This window comes from Aythya marila, assembly GCF_965140915.1.
Source record: "Aythya marila genome assembly, chromosome: 2".
Lineage (NCBI taxonomy): Eukaryota > Metazoa > Chordata > Aves > Anseriformes > Anatidae > Aythya > Aythya marila.
In genome coordinates this window covers 121,217,923-121,244,313 of record NC_139043.1, presented here as the reverse complement: position 1 = coordinate 121,244,313, position 26,391 = coordinate 121,217,923, and the positions used below count along the sequence as shown (strand labels likewise).

The 26,391-nt window shown below is 43.8% G+C and overlaps 1 protein-coding gene across 1 annotated transcript; it reads right to left on the bottom strand.

The window, feature by feature from the left end:
- Nucleotides 1–825: 825 nt before the first annotated feature.
- VXN (vexin) lies at nucleotides 826–16,300 on the bottom strand (the record flags this gene model as incomplete). Its single annotated transcript, XM_082755083.1, has 6 exons — nucleotides 826–1,012; nucleotides 1,658–1,743; nucleotides 3,013–3,074; nucleotides 7,040–7,166; nucleotides 12,176–12,231; nucleotides 16,234–16,300. The coding sequence occupies 6 exons, from the start codon at nucleotides 16,298–16,300 to the stop codon at nucleotides 826–828; spliced, it is 585 nt and encodes a 194-aa protein (XP_082611209.1).
- Nucleotides 16,301–26,391: the final 10,091 nt, after the last annotated feature.

Below are 26,391 nucleotides of genomic sequence, written 5' to 3'. Positions count from 1 at the left end.
TACTTGCATCATTTATGTATTTTCTTATCTACTAGCATTTTGCACACTTAGGAAAATGTTCTGTACCACACAGGTAGAACGCAAGTTACTGACTTAATAAGCAGGTTCAGTGGAAGAAAGTATTTCTTGAGGTTATTCAGAAGCTCATAATTTGAACTGGCAGGGCACTTTAAAGCACCAGTGACTTGCCATGTGGCAAAGTTTGGTAAATCTGTATTTGCAAACTTGCTCAGTTCTGACTCATCTTTTCTTTAAATTTTTTTGCATCTTTTACTCCTGTCTTGAAACATCAAAACTGAAGAAAAAAAGATGTGTAACATACGTCATTTAACCAAGCAAGTAGTAAGATGCAGTTTTTGTCTCCTTTCTCAGAAGAAAGGATATGAGAAGAGGAAGAGGGCAAGCAGTGGTACACAACGAGCAAACCCCTGGCACTCAATGGCACTCAGTAACAAAAACAGAACCGTAACCTTGCAGGAACACACAAACATCTTAGCAGGCTTCTCCTGTTGTGAGTCTGAGCTGATTCAGATAGGATGTGTACAATAGGTCAGCAGTAGTGTCAGCATCATTGAGTCAAGACGTACATCTAGTGGGATACTTGGGGTTCTAGTGTATTGCAACAAGGAAAGGCTAGCACGCTGCATCACACACCATTTTTACCTTAGTTAGCCTTTCTCCTACGTTTCTGAGGCAATGGCATCAAGTAATGAAAAGGATATCATTTTCCTGGGGGAGCTGTGCTGTATCTGTTCCCTTATCAATCCTAGAGCACCTTGTCCTGGCTAAAGAAACTTTTGTCTTTCTGAGAGATGCCAAGACTTGTCAGTCTGCCTCAAAGGCACTGTTTGTTGCCCCCAGGTACTCCGACTTCTTCTTGTGCTTCATCCACATCTTCCTCAGCAGGCTGGGCGTCCCGCACAGGTTTCCTCCTGTCAGTGGTAGAGATGCTTCTGCTCCTGGTGGCAGGGTCAGGTCGTACTCTGCCATCTTCCTCAAGCGCTGCCTGTGGCTGGCAAATAAAGCACAGGAGGGCTGGAATAAAGCACTCTGGGGCCCTCTTTCTGTCTCTATGATGACCAGCCACTGAAACCCATGGGCTGCCCGTTCCCAAAGGTATGGGTGTCCCCATGATGCTGTGACAATGAGCTCAAATGCCACCCAGATCCATTTCTGGGTTAACCATCTACTGATGAGATGCATTTATACCATGGTCAAACTGTTCCTTAATTACACTCCAGAGACAAAATGGCAACTTAATTACATTTTCCGAACTGCCTTAGGACCAATATTATAGACTACATAGGGGGAAATAGTTAAATTTTGGATTTAGATGTATTTTTTTTTTCTAGTGACAGAACTGTAGCTGACACCAGGGTGGCTGTACAATAGCCATGGTTAACAGTGTCATCAATGTGTTCTTCAGCCACTGTCTCCCTCCCTTTGGGAAGAAGCAGGTTTTCTTTGAGGAGGTTTTACAGCTGTGATTCAGAGATCTGTGGCTGAGGAATTCCTTGTGGTCCCGGTAAAGCTGTGCCTGGCTGGGGGGTGTCACCGCGTCACCCGTTCCCTCCCCACTGGGCAGTGCCGACGCGCGGCTTCACTGGGAGACGGGGATGGAGATGGGGATGGGGATGGGGATGGGGATGAGACTCACTCGTCTGCGAGCGGGTGGTCATCCATGGGGGAGCCCGTGAGAGCCGCCGGCTTCGCTGTGATGGGGATGGCTAATGATGACGGGGGCTGCTGGGGGAAAAGTAACAGCACTGCTGAGTGGGAACCTGAGTTAGTCTGAGGAAAGAGGCTTTTATTTTTAATTATTTTTTTAAGGAAAATGAATGCATGCTGTAAATCTCTTAGCAAGAAAAAGCAGGTTAAGGACCTGACTGCTGTGTCCTTGCCCACACAACCATTTTACTCACATGAACGGTCTCACTAGTTTCAGCACAGCAGCTGTATAAGCAGGACTTACACCTCCCCAAAAATGTGGAAGGTTAGCAGACCTTTTTATTCCTTAGTTTTTATGCCTGGCTTCTTTTGTTCAGGTCATGTCTACGGCTGCTTTCCCAACCATCACAATTTCTTGAGCCTTTATAAGTGTTTCCCCTGAACTTTTAGGTGTGCTCTGAAAGAATCCCAAGACTTTAAGCTGTTTGAAATTACTTTTGCAAATATTCTTTGAAATTCAACCAGGTTAACTGCTGGTAGGTGTAATTAGTTTCATCACATTAATAAAATTAATGCTGTTAATTCTGACCATCCTTAAATACTGGTCATTTTCCTTGAGCGTAGGCCAGCTAACAGCTAGCTGGTATATTGTAGCCATTCAAAGAGCATTTGAAGCCATAAAGTTTCTGTAGCTTAGTCTAGTGTTGGTCAGAAACTTTTCAAAGGACTATTTTCTGTTTGAAAATCTAGTTTTTCTAGAATGTTTTGAAAATTTGAAAATTGTGTTTGAAAATTGTGTTTGCAAGAAAAAGAGGAGGAAAATATTTTAGCAAAGCTGAATCATTCTGAACCAAAACATTTTGTCCCTCCTACTGAACAAATTTTCAGATTATGTATGATGACAAATTTTCAGGTTCTATATGATGATTTCCTGTTGACTCTGTATTGACCTTTGTGATTGATCTGATCAACTTTTCAGCATTACGTTTTGGAGTGTGTGAATTATTTGACACTTGTTCCATCTTAGAAACACATCTTTTCCCAATTGATGAGGTTTCCTGAGGAGCACGAGGCTAATTCCTCCCAAGTCCTGCCAGGGCTGACCATGCAGGTGCCGGCCTGCCTCCATCCCACAGCATGTCCTTGGTTCAGGAGGGGCATCTCTCCTGTGCCAGCTCCTGCTCCCAGCTGGGTAGCCCCTGGCATCAAGCCTGTCTCAAAGCCTTAAAGAAGCCCTACAAGTGCTGCCACAGGCTGCCACTCTGTTAATGTGGGACGTGTTAACAGGTACCAGGTTTTAATACGCATCAGGCAGTGGCAGTCGGTCTTGCTGTATTCACTTACCAAAGTTTTTCTATCTGACTGGTGATTACAGGACTTGGATGACTCTCGTTCAGTTATTCCCACTGCAAAGCATGAGAAACAGGGCATTATCAGTAGTTATCCCACTGGCACAGCTTATGTTAAAAGCACCCTTCTGCTAACACAATTTTTGTGTACCCTTGATCTCCCCACCAGGTTTGCCCTGTCTAGGAGCAGGGAGTCATTCTCCCTTCTGGGTTGACCCAAGGAATTATTCTTACTCGGACAGCGATGTGTGTGACATCCACCCCACCACAGGGAAGGATTTTAACCTTTCTGTCTGCCTCTGGCTGAGTGGGACCTCCCTCTGCTGTCCTCGAGCCTGGAGGTTACCTTGCAATTACAGGCGAGTGCTCAGCCAAGGCCTTCTCCCCATGTAAATGCTCACTGACATTCCTGCTTGTTGTGCCAAGGAAAGAAATGAAGAAGGGATTCCAGATTTTTTTTTCTCACGGAGCCAAATCCTCCCATTTGGCTGTGGGAATGATGTGGATCTCTCTCTCTCTCTCTCTTTTTTTCTTTTTTTTTTTTTTTTCTCCTCTCTTTCTTTTCATTCCTGGCCATTTTTAGGTGCCTGCTCTTTTTTAAAAGTGGTATTCAAGTAAGGGAAGAGCACAGACATACAGAAACACCAGGACTCACCAAGATAGAAGATACAATATTATTCACAACTGCTGTTACCAAGGAAATATAAATAATGACTGGAAACCTCAGAAATAGCAGAGATGCTGCTTATAGCACTGTCTCCAGCGTGAGTTAACAGTCAAAAATGTCTTGTCCTTCTGGGGGCAATAGCTGACCGAGATAAATATCTTAACTAGCTTCTCTCCTGCTGCTCTCCTCCGCCAGTAATTCCATTAGGTACCTAACTGTATCCCTCACGTCAAAGTTTAATTCAATTACTTTCTCTCATCTTGTGTGTTAGGTTACTAACAGTATTGGGAAAGTGGCTCCAGGCACCAGTGCTTCAGCTAATATTCCCATTATAGATAACATATATAGTTAGTTACAATATATAATCTATATAAATATTACCATTTACAAACAATACACATAAACAATATATATATATATTGTTTATTTGTTTGTTTGCTCTTATATTGTCTGATTCTTCCATTCAGCATCCCCCTCCTATTAGATATAGAAAATGCTCTGGTCAACTTTTGCAAAATATTTAAGCAAAAGTTTAAATATTTTTTGCAAAATATTTAAGCAAATTGAAGCCCCACGGCTTCAATTTGGTAAGTGCTCGTCAGGACAGGGGTGGCTGGGTGCAGTGTGAATGCCACTTCCAGAAGGTGCTATGGATGGCCAAGCATGGGACAAGGGTTGCTCCACACCTTTTACTCTGACTTTGCCCTATATTTCCAAGATGAGTGCCTGCACAAAGCTGAGTACTTCTTTCCTATAGAATAAACACATTTATACGCATATATATTTAATCTATCCACCCTGTGAAGCAAAGCACAGCTTTGAGGCCTGTCAGGAGTTTACTGTTCTGGCCCTGACCCCTGACCTGCTCCATGCTAGTACAGACTGTCCTTACGCCTTGATATTTGTACAGCATTTCTAATGCTAGCAATAGGCATGCTGATGCTCTCATCTGTACTCTTTGCACATTTCTAGCTTACTATGAAAATTTAACTGTTTGTTCTATTACCCAGATTTCAATTTGTGCTTTATCAAATCTGAAGTCTGCTTAATACTCAACAATAATTGTCTATGAAGCAAGCCTGGAAAACACCAAAGCCAGAACTATTCCCAGTAAGGATGTTGAAGGTTGTTTTTGAGGGTTGAAATTTATGTAGAGGGTACATTTGTAGAGATTAATGCAAACAGATGATGTACATCCTGGGACAAATATATATATATATATATCACTTTATAACCCATTAGGCTGGCTCTCAGCTGTTGAGAAACAGCTGCAGAAACCTTTCCGCACTCTTTCATGGCACCTCATTCTGTGTGTAGATATTTGTTAGTACAAAGCATACTGAAACCAGAAGCTGTAGCACATCATCCAACCCAAACCGTTCTATGATCCTTTGATCATAGCAAAGAGCTATTTTTATTTTCATACAAATATTTGCAAACACTTCGTCTTTTCTCCCCTTAAAATGCTAAATTTGTAGTCAGGTGATCAAAAGTTATGAAGCACCAGAACTGGACCACGGTTATTTTATTCCCCAGAGATCTAGCCATTGAGATTCAGGCTCTAATTTGTGACCAGAAACCATTTTTCCACAGATTGTTCTGCCCCATTCAGTGCACCATATAGAGAGTGTTCACTCAGAAAGTAGTTATTCATCCTCAGCTTTTATTATTCAGTAGATGGTACCGAGTTTTCCCACTAGTGAATCCTCTAAAGGCTAGACTATTCATTTTTATGTGCTTTTCTGTATTGCTGATCACTGCAGTTAACATCTGCTCAAACATTAAAAAAAAAAAAATCCACCAGCTTCATAGCCTGCTGGCTTTTCCCTGTACTAGGGAAACAAAGAGTACTGAGTTTAAGATTACAGGTTCCTGGGATGCAGTTTTCAGAGGAATTGAGCAGAATCCAGCATGGTTTGCAGTCAAAGTACTGCTTTTTGTGGCAGCTAGAAATGAGTGCTCCTGGGTATCAGAGTCTGAATTGTGAAATGGGCACCCAGAAAACAGGGGACGTATCAGCTGTGTTAGGTGATGTGCACCGCTGAGGAACCTGTTGGCAGTGATGGACAGAGCTTAAGAAGCTTTTTCAGGAACTTGGAGATGTCCCACTGCGTTCTCTGAGCACTTTCTGTGCCAGGATCCTACACATGTCCTCATTACGCTACACAAGCTAAGGTAGCCCTAGAGGAGCTCTGGTGTCCTGAACAGATGCTCCTGGTGAAATTGGCCTGCATCCTTTCTCCCATTGGTGCCTACCTGGTCTCTTTTCCCCTTTGCTTCCCCTCACAACAGACACCACAAGCCTCTTCTTTCTCCCCCAGTCCCTCCCTGCCACCCACTGCCTCCCAGCCAGTCCCACACATTCCTTCTCCAACCCTCCTCCAACTTCTCAGCCCCAGCTCTTTGTTGAGCCATGTCCTGGCTCCTTTCCTGGTTTCAGATCTTTCCCCACAGTCCCAATCTCAGTTTGTCCCTTCCCAGTTTCCCAGGCCCTGCTCTTGCCCACTCTGTGCTCAGATCAGGTGCCTTACACACCGTGCAGTTGCAGAGGGCTGGTGTGAAGAACATGCTCGTTCATGGTGGGATCTGCTTTACATATTTAGCAGCTTTTAACAGCTGAACTTCCTATGTCTCTACCAAACATGTGCCATATGGGATTTTTCAAAGTCTTTTAGCTTGGCTGCATCTGGGTGGTTTTTCATGGGAGAGCAAAAGGTGTGTTTTTGATTAAAAGGCCACCCCATGCCAAATGTCATGGCCCTGCTCCAGCTTCCTCCTTCCAAGCATAACACATCAGCACTGAGGGAACTGAACGACCAGTCTGTTTATGTTTATGCATTTTTTTTATTTTTTTTTTTTGCATTGGCAAACTCTATCTTCTCCTTCATGGGTTCTCACAAATATGATGAACAAGTTTTGGTTGAAAAAAAAAAAAAAAAAAAAAAAGAAAATCAGGTCCATGGCTGACATCCAGAATCTAAAATTTCATCCTGAATGATTATGTTTTGGCAAATTTTAAGCAACTGAACAGGGATCTTACATAATAAGATGAGTCAGGCAAGCTCAGTTATAAGCAATCTATCATCGCTGCAATACTGTCAGCTCTTGGAAAGGGAGAGTTTATAACTTTGAATAAAGCAAGTGCTGCTTTATTAGGTTGCTCTTGCAGGGAGCAGAGCTCTGCAATGATGTGGTCTTTATCTCATAAATTCCACCGAGTGTTTTAAGCATGGAAGTACCCTTTCTCTACATAACAAAATGTCTGCTTCACTGCAGACTAGAAGACTGCAACACCTAGAAATGTTCCGAAGCAGTGGAGACAGAGAAGGCGGTGAAGCCACTTCTGAGGACTTACCATGCATGGCGGTGCAGGGTCCCTGCTGCCCGCCCCGCAGGCGGCCCAAACCCTGCACCTCCTCTTCTCTGTAGAACATTTGGTGGAGACTACCATGGTGGGGCTGACAGTCAGACACCGCTATCACCTGCAAGGAAGAGGCAAAAACCTCCTGTTAGAGCCAGGCTGGGACACGGCCACCTCTGTAGGCCAAAAGGGGGTCTGCTGTCAGAGTCCTGATGGAGCAGCCTTGGCTGGGAGCAGTGTGCTGCTTGCTCTTCTGACCGCTTTCCTGTCATCATGTTTGGTGGGGACTGGGGTGGGATTCATCTTGTTTGGTTTCTGACTCTGAGCTTGAAAAACACAAAGCAAGGAAAAATGAGGTGCGTTCCCTCGGGGGACCAGGTGCTGCGCTGCAGCTTCCTGCATTTGTTTCAAGGGAACGAAGTGTGGCCCTCGTTATCTTATACTGATTCAGGATACCCCTCTGAGTCAGCTTAGCTTTAATTTCTTATTGCATCATATTTTGGGCAGTCATTTTGAGCATGCAGCGTGAATTAAAAATGCAATTTCTTTAGGCCTCTCCTGTCTCACCTGCTATTGACACGGGAAAGGCCTCATTCCACCCACTGGTCTGCCTTCTAACAAACACTCCAGGTAAAAACAAGACAGCATGCAGGTACATCCCCTTGTGTTCATAAAATCATTCATTTTCTTGAAATAAATTTGAATTCAGTGTACTGTTAATGTGCAATATTCTGTGTTTGTGAACCTTCTCGCAGATTAAAAACACATGCAAACAGATGTTTCCCAAAACTGGAACAAAATAAAAGCCCAAACCTGACCACTTTTTACTTTTTTAGATTGCTTGTATCTCCAGCAGTCTGCTCTGGATACTCATGACCAGCAGGACAAGGAGCAGGAACAGACTGACAGCAGGCAGAAATGCTGCTGCAAAGGGCTGGTGAGGCCAGCAAGCCCTAATCCGAGACCTAAGAGGGGTTTTCTTCTAGTTGGGTGGATCTCGGCAGGCAGCCTAGCGCAGTCCCTTCTCTGTAAGCTACTTAAGGTCATGCCCGGTGCTAAGGTAAAGCCAAAGGGCCTGCTGGTGTCCTTGAAGTCAGGCATGTGCAGCAGGTGGGGTCTGGCTCTCCTGACCAGCAATCTGGCACTGCTTGGCAGGGCTGGGCCACGCCATCCTGCCCAAAACTCAGGAATGGGGGGGCTGCTGGTGGTGGGAGGCCTCCTCTTGCTGCTCCATCATTTAGCTCTTGCTCAAACTTTGTCGTGTTTGGTGTGTGGCTGAAAATTTCTGCAGCCCTCTCCTAGCCAGGCACCTGAGGTCGCTGCTTTTGCATGGTCATGGAAAGAACATTTTTGGTAAGTAGGATGCGGGCTGCAGCAGTCTCTAGTCCTGAAAGTGGCTTGTTTGATCAGTGTAAACCACAACTGACCTGAAACTTAACAATCTGCCTGTGCATTGCAAGGGATGATACTTAGTTTGAACTCCGTAAATAGCAGGAATTATTTAGGCACGTTATCTGCGTTCTCAAGGTCTCTTGTGACATGCTATATCAGGAGTGCCAGAACTCCTTCAAGCAACTTTCAGTGCTGTTTGCCATTACAGTCAGGGACAGCAGCACCACCTCAGTGAACTTGCCTGTTCGCAGCATTTGGCTATAGTACACTTTGGGAGTTTCTTAACTCCTAATTTGAGACTTCACTGTGTCTTTGGCTACCTCACCCATTACTGTAATACATACAGACTTATCTAGGTCAGGAAACTAAACCTGCTGCAGCACACTTTTGATCTAAAGTGGAGCTGACATTTCTCTAGGGTACTTAGGGTAAGGCAGAAGGATCAGCTAGAAGTCACTTTTCTTTTCTAAATGCACTAGGAAATTTAAATCTTGTGTGAATGGCAGAGTCACCCAAACTCTGCCGAATTAGTAAACTGCTCTTGAAATAATTACTGACTTAAACCTCTATGTTATTTGCACACTTCATTCTGTTTGCAGAATGCTGACTCTGAATTCAGAGCTCAATAAAATGTCTTTTTTTAAAATTATTTTTATTTTTTAATGTGGACATGCACATGAGGGCACTGAGGCCTTGCACACCTGCTGGTGTTACACAGAGGACACAGAGGACTCAGGAGCGTTGTAGGACAGTACGGAGGCTGCTGCAGCAACCCCATCAGCACTTCTGGAACAAAAATCCCCCAGAAGGGGCCAATTAAACATCTGGGTTTGGGTAAAACTTCAAAGCTCAGAGGCTGGGCTATGAGGTGATTGTTTATAGAGGAAATGTCAGGTTTTTGGAGTTAAGCTCTTTTTTGATGGTCTAATGCTGATCTAATTTTTAATGTGGCAGCACTAGCATACACAGAGGGATTTTCCAGCTTTCTGCAAAGTATTCAGGTACTGTCATCAAGAGTGTTTTTAGAGTTGTAATCACAATACTTGGGGGATAGGAGTGCATGGAAATCAAAAGAAAGGATCTATTGTCACTGGGAAGAACTTTTAATAGGACAAGAGGAACTGCAAATAACAATATTGCTGAAATAATTTTACAAAAGAAGGTGCTTCTCCCTTTCACCCTTCTACTGCTATGATTGTGCTTTTGGGATGAATTCTCAAATGTCATGGAAGTTACCTTAGGTCAGCCATCTGAATGTTAACTCACTCAGTGCTACACTGCTTGAGTATTTCTGCCGTGAAAAAAAAGTCTGGCAGATGTCCACGTTGCTTGCTATTTTAGCCCTCCTCTAGGATTAAAGTTGTGCATCCACTGCAATCACCAGAGCAGAAGCTCTCAAGTTAGCTGAGGCATTTCTACAGCACTGACTGCAGGTGCAGAAGTAAAAGTGAAAAATAAATAATCATACTGCTACGTTAGTGTGGGTATAGAAATTGGTAATCACAACTTCCTCACAGGCGTCTACATTCCACTAGGTGCAATTTATTTGAATGGTTGCACATCAGCAGCTGCATCACACTGAAAAAGAGGAATGCACAACTCAAAGAGCTGACTGTCCAAATTGCATTGGTTTGCAAGCCTTGCTTATCTGGATCTGCAGACCATTCCTTAGGCTTGGTGCTCCTGCAGCTAATATGATGCTGTGTGCATCATGACTAAGAGCCAGTCAAAGGATATCTCTAATTGGGGTCAGGAAAGCCCCAAAGGAAAAAGAAAATCATACCAAAATACAGCAACAAAATAGGGACTTTCCTCTCTTGTTTTCTTAGACCTTTGTGAATGTAGTGCTGAGTACAACAGCTGACCCAACCCAAATTAAATATTAGAGGCCCCCTACGTGGCAGAAACAATTTTCTGCTGAGTTTTTAGACATCATAACAGGCATACGGTTGCCCTAGATTTTGATGAGAGCTAGCTGAAAATTATCCAGCTGAATAGGTTTATGAGAAAGTTCTGATTAGAGGAAATCTGGGCATTTGGTTGGAAAAGTATTTATTTTGTCAAAAACAAACAAACAAACAAACAAAAAAAACCACTGTCTAAGCATTCTGCCTTATTAAAACAGTTCACTTTTTGTTTGGGCTTTTATGCTCTTTTTACATTATGTGACAACATATGTTAGAGCATAGCAAATAAAAAAAAAATGTTTCTAAAAACAGCTTATTTTGAGCAACACTGGGACACTGAATTTCATCCTCATTTGGGTCGAAGAGTCACTTCAAAACCTCAGCCTGAGTGACTGGGTGAAAATAATATTTTTACAAACTGAGAAAATACACACATTCGTGGTTTTTAGTCAAAAACACTGGAATATTCCTGACTCTTATTGGGGTCCACTTCAGTATCCTATGAAGTATTTGGGTTCTGTGATCTGCTTTAATAACCGGGAGAGGGGATGGGAGCAAATATGGCAAGTTTTTTCGCAGTGCATGGGTACATGTGGTAAGCAGGGGGACCCGTGGTGCTGTGGGGAGATTAGGGAATCTGGACTATTAAGAGAAGGGCATCTACAAATGGGGATCAGGCTGGTAAGTTGGATAGAGCATGGGAAGAGGAAAGACCATGGAGCAAAATCTTTCAACAAAGTGCTAGAGAACTACCTGTGTCTGTAATGAGAAGAAACACTTTGACAGAAGAGTCTTAAAGCTTGTGCTTTAACATGCACAAGAGAAAGCAGGGCTGTCATGCCTACAAGACAGAACTGCAATAAAAGGATGATGGAAGGGGTCATGAATAGGCTAACTGGGTTTAAGAAAGGAAAATTGGCTCTGAAGACAAGAAAACTCAAATGAAACTGATGTGTCAAACTGTCTAAACTTGGAAAACATTTTCTCAGTGTTCAGATCTTTTACTAATGCTGTTATTACTATTTATTTAATAATAATGCCCAGCAGATATAATCAGGGACAAAAATACGTAGAGACCTATTGAGGAGAACTGCAATGAACACAAGTCACCCATTCAGTGAAGGGAAAGCAGGGAATGAGGAGAAGAAAACTGAGACTGCATAGCATAGGGCTGTGTTTAGGCATTTTTCTGCCCAAAGCAGGGGCGAGCACTGTGCTGGATGGTAGGAATGGAGAGAGAGGAGAAAACCATACACAGATGTAAGCTGCTGAGGTGTTTAGGTGCCAGGTTGACCCTGTGCCACCAGGACCAAGGGACAAGCATCCTCCCATGGGTCCCTTGGAGTCATTTTTTTGACTGGAGGTTACAGCCCATCGCTTGAGGTTTTCCTCCCAAATTCTCTGTGTAATGTGGTACTGGCTCCTTGGTTTATGTGTGTATGTGTTGCTATGATTTGCTTGTTTTTCTTTCCTGCCTGTCCCTCTGGCATTATTATTAGTGCTTTATGGATAAGAGTTAAGTCTGTGAATCCCTCAGATGACCCGTGTTGATAAGCTATGTTCATTTTGAATAGCTCTGCACAAAGACCTTTTTTTTTTTTTTTTTGAGGAGTTTCAAAGTAATTCTGTAATAGTCTGTATATACAGATTAAATCATCTGTAGCTTTATAGGAACTTCCTTTTCTCATTCTCTGCATCAGACACTGCTGAACTTCTTTGCCCTGAACGATCTGCTTCCCATTTCTCCATGGCATTTTGAAAGATAAGCTTAGCCAAGTAGAATGAAAACAAACAAACAAAACAAAGAGAGAGGGAGAGAAATTTTTCTTACACTCTTGGTTAGGATGTGCTGCGTACTTTTGGCTCTCCTCCGGGCAGGACTACATGCTGTGAAAAGAACAACAGAAAAACGGTCAGGGTGGGGTGGAGGCAGACATGCCCAAGTAGCACGCAACGGTGGTGTCCATTGAAGATGCTGGTGAGGATCTTGCTGGTTTGGGGTGGAAATGGGCACTGCTCTGTTTGGGGTGAAGTGTTAGGAGACCAGCAGCGACCCTCACCTCAGGTAGGTTTCCTGACCTGCTGCAGGGGGGCACAAGCTGGGAGAGAGCCTCCAAAGAGGCCCGTGGTGTTTGACACTGGTCTGGTGGCTCTGTGCATGTCAGCTCTTCTCTTAGCCCCCATGATGGGGACATAGAAAAGATAAGGGCTGGAGACAGCTGGTGTTGGATAATAACTGCTATTATTGGGGGAAATGAAAAAAAAACAAAAAAAAACAAAAAAAAAAAAACAAAAAACAAAAAAACACCACCACAACAACAAAACCTCACCTTCTTTCAGTCTTATAAAGCCACTTCTCATTACTTCGTGGTGCTGTAGCTGTGCTACACCAGTGAGATTAGGTCAAATACACCTCTGACATGCCTCCAAAAGAATGGCATGGTGGGGAGGGGAGAAAAAGAGGGTTTAAGGGGGATTCCAGCTGAAACAACCCAAAATAAAGTATTTTTTTAAACGTCACCTCAGAGACCATTTTCTAGCTATACAATGCAGACATCTGTGGGCACAGGGCAAGAGCCTTCCCAAATGTCTGCACTTTCCCATGGGTTTCCAGGAGGAATCAATATGTGACCTTTTCCTATAGGAGGCTGTGTCCTGGCCTGCTGTCTAATGATATTTGGGATAGGGGCTCTTTGGTGTTAGGAGAAACTGAGCTTCTCCTTCCATCCAGCAAGCTTCAACCATGGCTAGTATCTACACTGACTTTGGAGAGGTCGATCACTTTATTTAAATACAGATTTATTTTTTTTCCAAAAAGCTCAAATCACTTCATGAAGAAATTTCAGTTTTATCACATTATGTCCAAATAACAACATTTGTGCTACATCTGTTCCTTTTTTTTTTTTTTTTTTTTTCCAGCCACAAAATGACCCATTCAGTACTTTAAGTTGATGCAGCATTTTGCTTTAAGTTTTTCTCCATTTGGTTTCTTAAACCCATGAAGACACCAAAATCATAGGCAAAACAGAAACACTAGCCACAGGACACATGAGAAATGAGGATCGTCAGCCAGGCTTTTGACTGGTCATTGCACTCACACGGAAGTGACTGGGTTTGGATGGTCTTTTTTGGATAAAGTGAAAATTGGTTGAACACTTCTTGTTCCAGTTTGACTTGAGACCTGGAAAACTCAGTTATTCTCCCAACTCTTGTTGTATCCTACTCTTTGCACGTTAGAATTATTACCCTCCCCTGTATGCAGGATACGGGAGTTATGGCTACAGGATTTAGCAGCTGGTTACAGAAGGGAGTCTACAAAAACTTGAAAAATTTGGAGCCAGGTTTAACTTTAATTCTAAATGCTGACCCTGTGGGCAAGGCATGTGAAGGGAGGCTTCCCATTCAGGCTCCATTTATAGCCCAAAGGCCTTGAAGCGTCAGGAAGGTTTGTTAGGGAGTCGCACGTGACTCTCGCTCTCCAGCTGACTTTGCCTTTACATTTTTGGCATCCAGGAGCAGCACTGCTCATCTTTGCTATGCGTTCATGTCTGTGGAGACTTTGGAAGATGTGGAAGCAGCTGGAGTTGGCCCAAGGCTTCTCACTACTGCTGCGAATCTGAGTTCCTGCCTTAAGGCGATGAGGTGCGGTCCTGAAGGACCTGGGCCTACTACAGCAGCGGTGGCCTCCACAGTGCTGGGCACTGCTGCCCATGCTACGGCCTCTCCTTGGATGGTGTGAAGGAAAACTGAGCAGCTTTCAGGGCTGTGGTGCAAGACGAGCTGGCCATGGGACCAGAATCACTCTTCCCACACAGCCTGCATTTGTTTAAGAGGCGCCCCTGGCCGTGCAGGACGATGCCAGCAATGACTCGTGGCATCCCAGGATTTCTCCCTTGCACACAGGGAAGTCGCCAGCCCCAGAGTGTGTAGGTGCTCAATCACAGGAATCCAGGCATTTTGGCAATTTTAGTGGAGGAATCTAGGCAAACCAGGAGTCTTAGTGCCTACAGCCAGTAGCCCGCAGGTCTGGGGATCACAGCTTTCGGTAGCTCACTGTTCAGGTACTTTCATGGATGCAGACCTGAAATCCCCACTTCAGATGGGTGGTCTGATTTTCTGCAAAGCTGAACATCTGCAGCCACCACTGAAAACCAGACCACCAGTTCAGACACCACAGTGAGGATACAAGTACTGAGCATTAGGACCCCATTAGACAGAAACAGCATTTTGGCCAAGCTCTGCCCATAGTTAAGCAGGATGCTAACAAAGGAGGTGATAAATCTTGTCCAAGTCCCCTGCTAGCAACCTGCTGAGGCACAGGGTGCTCACACACCTATCACAAGCGAGTTATCTGTGTGCATAGAGTTAGTGTGCTCAGCCATCAGCCTGATCACAGCCTGTTTTGAATGGGGTGGTATCCTCAAGGATCCCTACTGCCTTCTCCTGCATGAGTAGTTTTATATTTTAAAACAAGGCAAGCATGGGGTGAAAATTGTACAAGCACATTTTTTTTTTAATTATTTTTTCTTTTTTTCTTTTTCTGTGAATGTGTTGTAACTTGCTTTTGAAGCTGAACCTTTACTGCTGGTATTGCACTGTGTGAGGAGTACAATCATTCATTGTTCACAGACAAAGCACTTTAATTAAACTCAAGTGCAGAAAAGTTTAGTGACACAAAGAATCACCTTCATGTCTCTGGCATTCTACTGCCCAGTGTGAGGAGTACAGTTTATACGTATTTCTTCCAGAAGTGAGTACTGTTGTGCTGTTATTGGCACCAGGCTGGTGCACGATGAACCGTGCACTAATGTACTTAATGGTAATAAATTTGCCTATTTTCAGAGTGCGTACGATCCACAGACTGACTCACTCGCTGCCTGTCATTTGCCAGCATACGTGGCAAATGGCTCACATGGGCTGAAGAAAGGGAAGGCATGAAAGGGAAGTCACAGCACCAGCAAACATGCAATTACTTGAATAGCCATTGAAAGAAGAGTGAATTGCGGAGGTAGACGCGAGTGACCCACTTGCACAGGAATACAATGGCAGCAATGAAAACAGTGGGGTTGCGGGACTCTCCCTGCAAACATGATTTTTCTGCAGGGAGCAGGAGCAGGGAGGCATGGCTGAATTCTTGCAGATGCCGTTTCTGGATTTGCCTGCAAGAGGCTGTTTGTATGTACAGTCCAGATTTCAGGCAACAAAAACAATTACAATGATGGTTCACTTTGTCATTTCCACTTACATTCTGAAATTAAGCAGCTGAGAGCTCAGGCTTGCAGCTTGCAAGTAAAGATCAGATCTGGCCCCACAATTTGTTTTCCCTGCTTTTACCTGCTTTCTTTTTCTTGTTGCTGAAATATGCAGCTATTGAGTTTAAACTAATTTGTTCAATCAAATGCAGACTAGGCTTTGTCCGGTTCTTACTCTTCATTACAAGCAATTAATGTTAATCATGCATTCATTTCGAGGGCATGGCTTTGGAAATGTTCCACTTATTGAGCCAGCAGACTTAAATTCCACATTCATGCAGTTCACCCAGTTCATCTGAGCTGCTAACTGCTCACAGAACTTCATTTTCTTTTCTATCACACAGAATAGCCACACAGTTGCAAGCTGTCACTTTAGCAATTACCTCATAGGTACACGAACACTGACTCCAGATCTCTCCCAATTTTGCCTGTGCGAGGATTTTACACAGCCACAATGTCGAAGCACCTGCATGGATTAGCTCCAGAAAGAAGCAGCGAGCACCGAGCTGGCAGCGCAGCGCGGCGCAAGCAGAACAGACAGATGAGCTGCTCCTTTCAAAGGTTTCTCTAAGGATAAAACCCTCCTTCCATCCAAAAGACAACACCGCGCCCAGCATTATAGTTCCGATGTACTCACATTTGGATGAAATCACGGTGGTGAAAACTTCTAAATTTTCGTCGCTGCAGCTGTAAATCTGGTGCATTTTCCACCTCTCTCTCCTGACTGCCTTTCAGCTTCATGCAACTGCTCTGAACTTCTGGTAAATAGGTTTCACTAATCCAATCTGGCTCTGTGATCATTGTCCAGATCTACAAAGGACAGACTGATGCTGTGATCTCATCTCATTCCATATTCTTCATTGCAACATTTTCTGCTCCCATCTGCCTTTTTATGAATACTATTAATGCAAAGATTTAATTTAGCTGTTACTTAAACCTCTACTCAGATAGGAACATTTTATCGTTTTACCAGTTTGGAGAATCCTCTACAAGAAATGGCTAATAATAAAGTCTGCTCTGTGCAGCTAATGTATGGGCAAGTAAAATTTTACAGAAGTGCTGCAAGGTTTTATAAAATGAGTTGGGTTATGGTTTGTGTACTTTAACACATTTATCATAAAATGCTGCTCCTCCCATATAACAAGGAGCTGATTCTAAGTGTATTAAGTGTTTGGTACCTCACCTTTTAAGTTTATAAACATCCAAGCATTCCTGGGCATGTCAGCATATAATTTTAAATGCTAAAGAAGGGCATGTCAGGCAGGTATCCATAGGTCTGTATGTTTGTCCCCTATGCTTTAGTGGTTCCTGAGGGAGGGCAGGTGGCTCAGTCATAGCCAGGTTTCTATATGACTTGAGGGATCTTGGGGCCTTATTTCACATTTATTCACTTCAGTATAGGGGTGCCTTTCTAAAGATTTCCAGTTGGTTCCCTCATGCTCCCATCAGAAGTTGTTCTTTCCACATCTGTGGAAATTTGCCCCCCTCAAGTTCTGCCACGGACATCTAAGCTTGAAAATGTTGGCTCGCAGGCTCCAGTAACAGATGTAGCAGAAACACTTTCAAGTGCTTACGGTGATATTAAATTATATCAGTCCAGCCTTCATTAATACCGTAATTAGCACAGAAATTAATGCTGTCTGTCTTCTCCTATAGAATCCTGTCAGCAACAGTCCCAGCTGGAACGTGCCAGCAAACGTGGGCTGTCACTGTCATACTGATGTCAGTTCTCTTTGAACAGACAAATATTGGTCAAATACATATCCTGGAAGGAGGCTCTGAGGAAGGTGTCACTGTTTCGAGCAAGAAAGGAGCGGAGAGAAGCCGCTATCACTTGCTACCTCCCAGGGCAGCCTCCTGCTGTCCAAGGGCAGGGGATCTGTGGCAGGGGCTGGGGGCATTGTTCCAGGAAACCGTGCACTGCTTAAAATGGGCAGTGGGACGGCGACATAATCGAGCAAAAGTTCAATTAGTTTTTGATTTATTGTGCCACATGTTCTGCCTGTATGACTGATGCCATTAACATCAGGCCTGGCTGCCGTGTTCATCTGTCTCTGGCCGGCTCTCTCTGAACACGCGCGCGCCCAACAGATGGGGAGTTTCACGGGCTCGAAAGGAATTGTTTATCCCACTATTGTCCCCGTGTCAAGCAATCAAACCAAATCCACTACCCACCAATAAAAAGATCAGCGCACCGTCCATTCAGCGGTGAATAGAGCAGAGGCGGTTATGCAGGGAGGATTTAAGGCTTTAAAAAGGATAAAAAAAAAATAATGAAGAGCAACACTGAATAGTTGACCAAAAAAAAAAAAAAAAAAAAAAAAAAGCTATAACACATCTATCCCACCCTTTATTACACCTTTGGTTATTCAGAGTCTGGTGTGAAGAGGTACTTTTGGATCCGAGTCATTGTTTTCCTAGTTGATGATCTAGGGATATTTTTAAACCATAGTCAGTGTTCAATGTTAGAACAAATATTTGGGGTTTCATCATGTTGAAGGGCAGCATGGGTGTGGAAACTGAAGTGAGATTTAAGAGCAAAAATCTGATTACTGCTTTGCAGGTCAGGTTTTGAGCAGGTAGGCTTTGAATAACTCTCTCTTCAAGGGGCATGATGCTCTGAGGATGAGCTGCTTTATACAGAGAGCTGACAAAAAGCTCTCACAGCCCTTCCAGACAAAAAATAGGGCTCCAGAGGGCCAACACACTGCATGTTTCCTCTGGGATCATCACCTGGGAAAGAATTTTCCCCTGATCATGAAACGGAGTTTTCTGCTTCATTCTACCCAACATTTAAAGAGGTAATCAAGCACTGTGGATGCCTTGGGTTTTGCAGGAAATCTTGATGTGGCTTCAAGAAAAGGACCATGACGCAAATGGCTACTTTTTTCTAGATCTCCACGAGTTATTTTGGACAAATCATCTCGGTTCATCCAGCTACAACAAATGTGATAATACCTGCCAAGAAAGCCCAACTGCATGCAACCTGTTGAAGAACAGCATGGCAATAAGTTGAGCCTCAAAGAAGACACTCTCCACAATTCCCAACCTAAGAAGTGCTCGTAGAGTTACATCGGATAATTTGACACCATCTCCTTCACCTCCTGACTGACTTAGCAAGAGCTCAGCTTGTGAAGGCAGCAGGAAACCAAATGTGCCTGTAGATTCTGTGTATCCTTTTATTTTTTCTTTCCTTGAATTACACCAAATATCTAGAGACTAGGCTATTTTTTTTCTTTACTGCTAAAAGAATGTTATTAATTTTAATTTGGATGGTGCTGCTACAGCCATGAGAAGACCCCCCCCCCCCCCCCCCCCCCGAAAAGTTTTCACATTAGGTTGTATCTTTGATCAAAGACTCCAAAGCTGCCACTTAGAATCCAAGTTCCCAAATCCCCAGTCCCAAGTTCCTCCCCGTGGACTGCAGTTTATCTCTATTTACCAAACGCCTTAAATCCCAGCGCTGTCAGTAAGTGATCAAAACAATTGCTGGTGGAAGAACCTGGTGACCAAAGGTGAGTGAGGACAACTGAGGAGGAGGAGGACAACTCAGGACACAGCAACAGACATATGGCATCTGGCAAAACATCCACTTAATATCATCTGCAGGCCTGGGACAGGGAAAGTATTTGATTTGGGATGTTGGGAGGGAGGTGTGGGGATGGGGAAGAGACATATGCTGAAGCTGAAATTAAAAAAAATTGGTGAGAACAGCATAAGAGAGCAAACCCCATGGCGACCCAGCAGATATCAAAATGTCACAGTGGGGGGGTGGCAAGGTTGTTTTTCACATGGACACATCTGTTTAGACACATCTGGAAGAAACAACTGCACATGCTTCTCCTGTTTGCCAAGTTTTCCATAGTTTGTAAACTTAAAAGGAATAGAATAAAAGCAAATTTTAATTATGTTTGCAAAAAATTAAATTAAAACTTTGAGTGATTTAAGACAAGTATCTGAAACCTCTAGACCTTATTTATTCTGGCCTTTGTAAACAAATTAATGCTTTCCTAATGCAGTATTCTTCCAGTGAAGTCAGTGGGAAGCATCCCTGTATTTTCAGCATACCCAGTTCTGCCAAGGGATTCCCTGGTCATGGGAAGACAAAGCCCTCCCCGGGTCAGGTCTCCGAGCTCTCACTGGATCTTGTACCCTCTTGCGTAAGAGGCGAATCTAATCTGTACTGAGCCACTTGAGCCTATTTCTTACCGATAGCTGGGCAATATGATAAGGATAAACCACAGGTATTTTTGGAATAGGATTGTGAACTCAAATATGTGCACAGTTTACCATTTAAAAATAAGATGGGATAAAACTACATGTGCATGCTGCTGGCATGTACTCTGAAACGCTTCTGCATGATGCGATGCAAGTGGTGGTCTTTGTGGGGAGGAAGTTGCTTTGAATGGCTTTAAGGCCACAGAATTGCACTTGACAATGACAAAAAAGTAAAACCAACATCAAGTGCAAAATGTAAAGTCAGCCTGTCATATCTAGCCTGTTATTTTCATTTAAACGAGAGGAAAAGAGAGATGGCTGTGCTATCCACAACTTCACCTCATTCTTACAGCAGTTTGCAAGAGTAGTTTGAAATAAAAGAAACATTGTACAGCTGAAGGGTCTGTGAATAACTGAAGGATCTTCAAAAGTAACATTTTAATTTGCTGGCAGCTGCTATGACTGCTTTTACCCAAACAGGAGTAAGAGGATTGAGGCATTTAAAACAACATTCTGAGCTTTCTTTTCACTGTAGGGGATCAGAAGAGATGCCAATGTTCAGCGATTTGAAAGCACATTTGAAAGCGATTTGTGCACAGACATCTTATCTGGTAATCGGGAAGGGAAACACCAGCCAGATCTGGAAGCCAGGCTGAAAGCATCCTCCAGTAGTTACAGAAGGATACTGCAGGACTCTGAGGAAACAACAACAAAAAGAGCCTGGTTGGCGCCTCCTAAAAAAGTTACATCTAGATAATTGGACATTCACAAATTTGCCCTAAGCTTGTAAAACACACTTGAGTAAGTCCATACAATGATTTGTATGAAGCACAATGCCCAGCCCTGTAAAGTTCAAGTCCCGCATAGCTGGTGCCAGCAGCAAGGATTGCATTGAGCTGGTGTTAATGCTAGGGCCAATTCTGCATATTTGGGCTGAGCACGTGGAAGCTTAGCAAGCTTTCATACTCTGGGCATGCACTGGTAATCCACAGAAAGCATTAAAAATGTCACCAAAAGAGTAGCATGTTTAAATCAGGCTGTGATAACAATAGCTTATTAAGATGCTGAACTTAATTTACATTTATCCTTGATTTTTTCAGGCTGTTTTGAGTTCTTTATTCCCTGATAAGGCACAATCAGTTTGGGATGGGGCACTTTTACTCCTGATGTTTTTCTTTAAAACATTTTAGGATTATTTTGACTATTTTCTCCTGACAAGAACATAACCATTTCTGGACAGACAAGCACCTTGATTAAAGCTTCTCACACAGATGCTGGATTTGTGCAGCTCATTTGCTGCAGCTGCATACAGTGTCTCACATAACATAGAGGAAATTCCACTGTTTGGATAACTGGGCATGAACTGCTTAGGATTCCTCCCATGGATAAGCCCAAAGACATGAACTGTCACCTTACTTGTATCTAATGTGTCCTCACGCAGCCATCAGGCTCTTTTTGCTGCCTGTGCCACACGTGCTCTGTGGGATGAAGGTCTCTGGAGGACAGCAGATTGCATTTCCTTCTCTGGTTTAAGTTCTGTGTGAAAATGAGATTAAGTTTAGAACAAGGAACCTCATTATGGGCACTCGGTGACCACAGGGCTAGGAAACTCAGAAAACAGGAATAGGAAAAGCGCGAAGCTGCACTAAGGAGCAGGGCCGTGTTCACAGGGCCCTCTTTAAGCCAGGTTTAAGTGAAGGTGCCTGTGTGGAGCCTCAAGGTAGCACAGGAGATGGCACCTGACAGACAAGGCTTCAGGACAGGCTGGGAGCATTATGGAACAGCTGGGTCTTTGAAACAAAACGTTAGAGACAGCTTTTGTGTGACAAGTATGCTAAATGGCCCTACAGCTATGAATCCGTGAGGGGAAACTGGGAGAAATGCCCCTGACGCCAATTATCCTAAAAGGGGTTTTGAGGAGATGAAGTGGGTTATCGGCTCTCCTTGCTGGCTTGGTCTTTGGCCTCTCTACTGACACTGCCAGCACGGGTGTCAAAGATCTTCTGCTTTAAGTACCTGACTTGCTTCTAGGAATCTGATTAAAGTAGATCACCTCAGATAACAAGATGAATTAATGCTGCAAGTACATAGGAGAGGATTTTCAAACCCATAAGCTACATAGAGGTCAGCCTTTTCAAGTCATGCAGCCTCAAAGAGTTTTGTTTTTCACAGAACTGATATTTATTTGTCCTTTACATCCATCCTATTAGCTTTAACACTTAGACACTTAGTTTATTAGCTCAGTTCTGGTTGTGGCCTATTCAGCTGCTCTGTCCACTCCGTGGCACCAGCTGTGCAGAGATAAGCCTAGGAGAGAGAAAACCAGAAGGGAACAGGAGAGAGTTTCTGGGGCTCTGCAATAGACATAACACACTCTCCTTAATAACTACGTAGTTTTAGATTCTACATCCCTTAGGATTTTATTGTGTTTTGTAAAATGCATTTCTCATTGTGGATATTACCCTAAAGTCTGACATTTCTATTTCCTCTCACAACATGGCCAAATAGGAGAGAGAGGCTCCTCAGTTGTATTTCTCCCTTTCAGTTATATATTTTTTTATAATCTCTGGTCTGCAACCATGTTATATATTCAGGCTCAGTGTCTCAGCTGCAGCTACTGTATGCATATGTCTGCACACAGGTCATTTTTTTTAGAGATATGCTCTGCACCTGCAGATGTCTCCAGTGAGGTACAACCTGCTTAGCCCTTTACAGACCATCTGCTTACCATGTGCAGCTGTAAAAGTTGGTGCTTTTAGCTTAGCCTTGGTGTGTAGGTCCCCAAGTTGTGCTTTGCATTTGGTGACCTCATCCCTTCTAACAGAAGAGGTCACAAATGGTTACTTTACTACCGAAATCTGTCCCTGAACTCTGTGCTCCATTTTACTGAGTAGTCCTACTTTTAGGACTTCCACTTAAAATACAGTTACAGTAGGCATGAGTTACATCAGGAACTAAACCTGGGAGATGGCTACATGAGGGCTGTGGGATGTGCTCTTCTAGGATGTTGGAACTGCTTCACGCATTGAACTGGCGGCTCCCAAAGTAAGGCCCTTCCCTCCAAAGCGAACACCTGGAGGGCAGATCACAGCTCTTGATAGCACACAGAGAGAAATGGGAGAGAGAAAATTGGGCTCACGTGCCAGAAATGCAGCTATGAGTGTGTCTGAGCAGGACCTGCGTGCTCCAGAGGTGGGAGCAGAGGCCAAAGCCCTCCAGGAGGAGGATGGAGCCACCAAAACTAGTGCTACACGGGCTCTGTGGTTTCAGTACTGCAAGACAAACCAATTTGGGCACAGTTTGTGTGAATTCCTGTTCCTTCCTGCTCTGGCAAGCACATAGTGACAGCTTCCATGAGGCGGAGGCCTGTCCATCGGAAAATGGATTACAGCCACCACCTCTCACACATAAACTGCTGAGCAACCATCTAATGGTCACTGGAGATACACCGCAGGTCTGGGCTGGTGACCCGGGGGTGACAAGGCTCCCTTTGTCTGTCTGAATCCCCGAGGCATTCAGAGCCCTGATCAGGGGGGAAGTTCTGATCTAAATGACCATTAATCTTCCTTGGGGTGAGAAGGTCAGAAGAGCAAGTTATTCAATGCTAACTGCTTTTTATGCTAGCCAAAAGCTTCTTTATTTCCAATGCTGTCTTAAAACATACAGCAACACTTCAACATCCAAACGTTCACAGTGATTTTGGGGAAGTGATGTCAGCTTTTAGACAGATGACAAGCTGCGGACAAAGTGTCAGCCCCCTACAGCTGTGTCCACAGTGATACCGACAATGCCCCACAAGGGTGTCCTTAAATTGCATGGAGGCAAGCGACAATGACACAGAATGAAGCAAGAACGCGCTGGAGCTGCTGACAATCGGCCTTTAACATGTGTTATCCATTTGACTGCAGGTGTAAATCAGCATTTCAATGTCAAGTTGCTAATTTAGGGCTGTATGGTCGAGCATTCAGATGGCGCATCCCGTGAAAAGCATTAGGGTATTGTTGAAGTAGGTCAAAGTCACCGCGAGGCAGGAACATGGAGGAGAAGTTCCACATCAATAAACCAGTGTTTGTGCTAGGATATATATTTCATGATACAGCAGGGTTGGATCAGATTAAACATTTAAGAGGGGCTCAGACCACGGCGCGGTTGCTGCTGCTGCTCCGTTGACTTGGTGCCTGTGCTGCCAGCACACGTGGCAGCAGAACCAGGCTCTGGCTCCACAACGTGACATCAATTTACACTGCCCTCGAAAGGATGCATTTCACATCTTCTCTGCTTTTACACGACTTAATGGCTGTGCATTAACTTTAATTTCCACATTCAGAGAAATTAAGACAAAAATCTGTTGCCATTTGCCGTATTTAGAGTTCCCTGAGAAATAGGCACGTGTAATTTTTCAAAAGAAACCAAAGACTAAAAGCATTTTTTCATCCCTCTCCTATTAATAGGAAAGCAGTTAACTCAAGACCTTGAATTAACATTCCACTGAGCTGTGTCAAAGCAGTTCTTCCTCTTATTGTTATTATTTGGCTGCACAAAGTTTTCTACCAAGTCACTTGTGGCAGCTGTCTCAGTACAATGGGGGAAAAAAGAAAATGAATGGCTGAATGGATTTTATTTATTTTTTTTTCCTAATGGGAGTCCCAAGCTGGCAAAATATAAAACTGCGTTGTGAAATGGTGCATTTAAGGGAACTGCAGCTTTCCTAGTCATATTACGTTTTTTTGTTTGTTTGTGTTTTTGGTGTTGGGTTTGGTCTCAGTTTCATTGAGAAATTCAGAAGTGAAAGATAAGCTTCTCCATATTCTCATGTACAACTACATGGGCACAATCACTGTGACACACGTGTGGAAAAATACACACATCATTTTTTTAACAAACTGAGCCTGTATTCTTTCACACCTGTACACTGCAGGTAAGTGCAGAGGTAAACAGCTGCCTGCAGCAAAACTGTGCATGCTGAGAGCTTTGCAAATTCAGTCCCTGACAGTCCCACTGTATTACCGTTCAAAGAGCAGCCTCTTCTGCAAGTAGCCTTCTTCAGCTTCCTCTGCAAGGTGAGTCAAAAATTGAAGCAGGTTTTGAGACAGGACTACTAAGAGAGGTAGGTGTGGAAGATCCTTTTCTTGCTTCCTGGAGCTGACACTGCAACGAGCAAGCGGTCTTTGTACTGCCCCATGAGCAACAGCTCTTGGAGAGATGAGAAGAACGATCACGTTACTTTCTGCATTCACTACCAGGTGTTTAACAACTATTTTGAATTTAAATTCAGTTCCCTTTTGTTTGGGAAGTACACAGGGATGGTCTGAGGCAAAATGCAGACCATACTTTGAGGCTTTTGCTATGTTGCATTAAGTTGCTCTTGTCCCTTCTCCACAGACACACTCAGTGCAGGGAGGGATTTATGAGGCCGCAGATGCTGAAGCCCAAGACACGCTGCACATGTCCTGGAGCACTGCAGTGCTTAAGCAGATTTGCTTGGGGCTTATGGAAAGTGCCTAGAGAGAGCTTTGCTGCGTGTCTTTTAACTAACGCTCTTCCTCATCCATTTTTCAGGCCTCAGGGGGATGGAAAGCCAACCACGAGACAGGAGATGACAGCCTTGGCACATTGCCTTGAAGAGAACACGATGCAGTCAGGGATGAGCAAGCACACGCTAACCCACCTGCAATTTCTTCCACCTTCATTCACGCAGGATGACTGTGGGAGTTTTCCAAGATGTAGGTTATGTATTTTTTGCCTCATTCTCCTTTTGCTTTAACTGGTGGGATAATCAGCACTGAAATGGGAAGAGGCAAGGAAAAAGAGGGGCTGGACAAACAGCTGTATGAGCTGCCCCCACTTCTACTGGTGCTACGCAGCCACCCTGTGAGCACTGAGTACATTGGTTTTCCATTCTGTAGTCCAGGTAAAACCATACCTGCTGTTAAACTGTCTTCACCAGCACTACACATGCACTTGCTCACACTGGTTATCCCAGCAGACGGACCAACCGAGTCACCGAATGGGCCAGGGCTCAGTCTGTTTATGCCTGCACAGAGCTCTGAGAATCCAGGACTATGGCATAGAAATCGATGTTGACAGCAAGAATCTGAGCAGTTTGCTAGCATGAACATGACAACTCCTACTTCAATAAAAAGGAGTCCCTGGAGTCTCCTCAACCCATTCTTCTGTCATGACTGAATAGCCCCTATCTACACTTCCTCAAAACCTATTAAAAAAACATGGCCTAGATAAACTTGGCATTTGTTCTTCATATAGAGACTGGCAAATCCCTTTATGTAGTTATAAAGCAGAAAGTAAGGCTGACTCCTCAAGGAAGGGGAGGAAATCAATCACACACTAGTGCTCACAAGTAAGCCACACAAGGATTGTAGTGTTGTCATGCAGTATGTAATATTTGTTAACCTATGTACTGACTATGCAGAGTAAGGTGTACAGAAAAGCTGCTTCAAGGTTCAGAGAAGTGCAGTGCAGCAGCTGGGGTGCTTTTGTTTCTGAAACTTTAACATTCGTCTCAGTTGTCACCCCCAATGCAATGGCTTTGCTTACTGCTGAGTGCACCAAACAACTT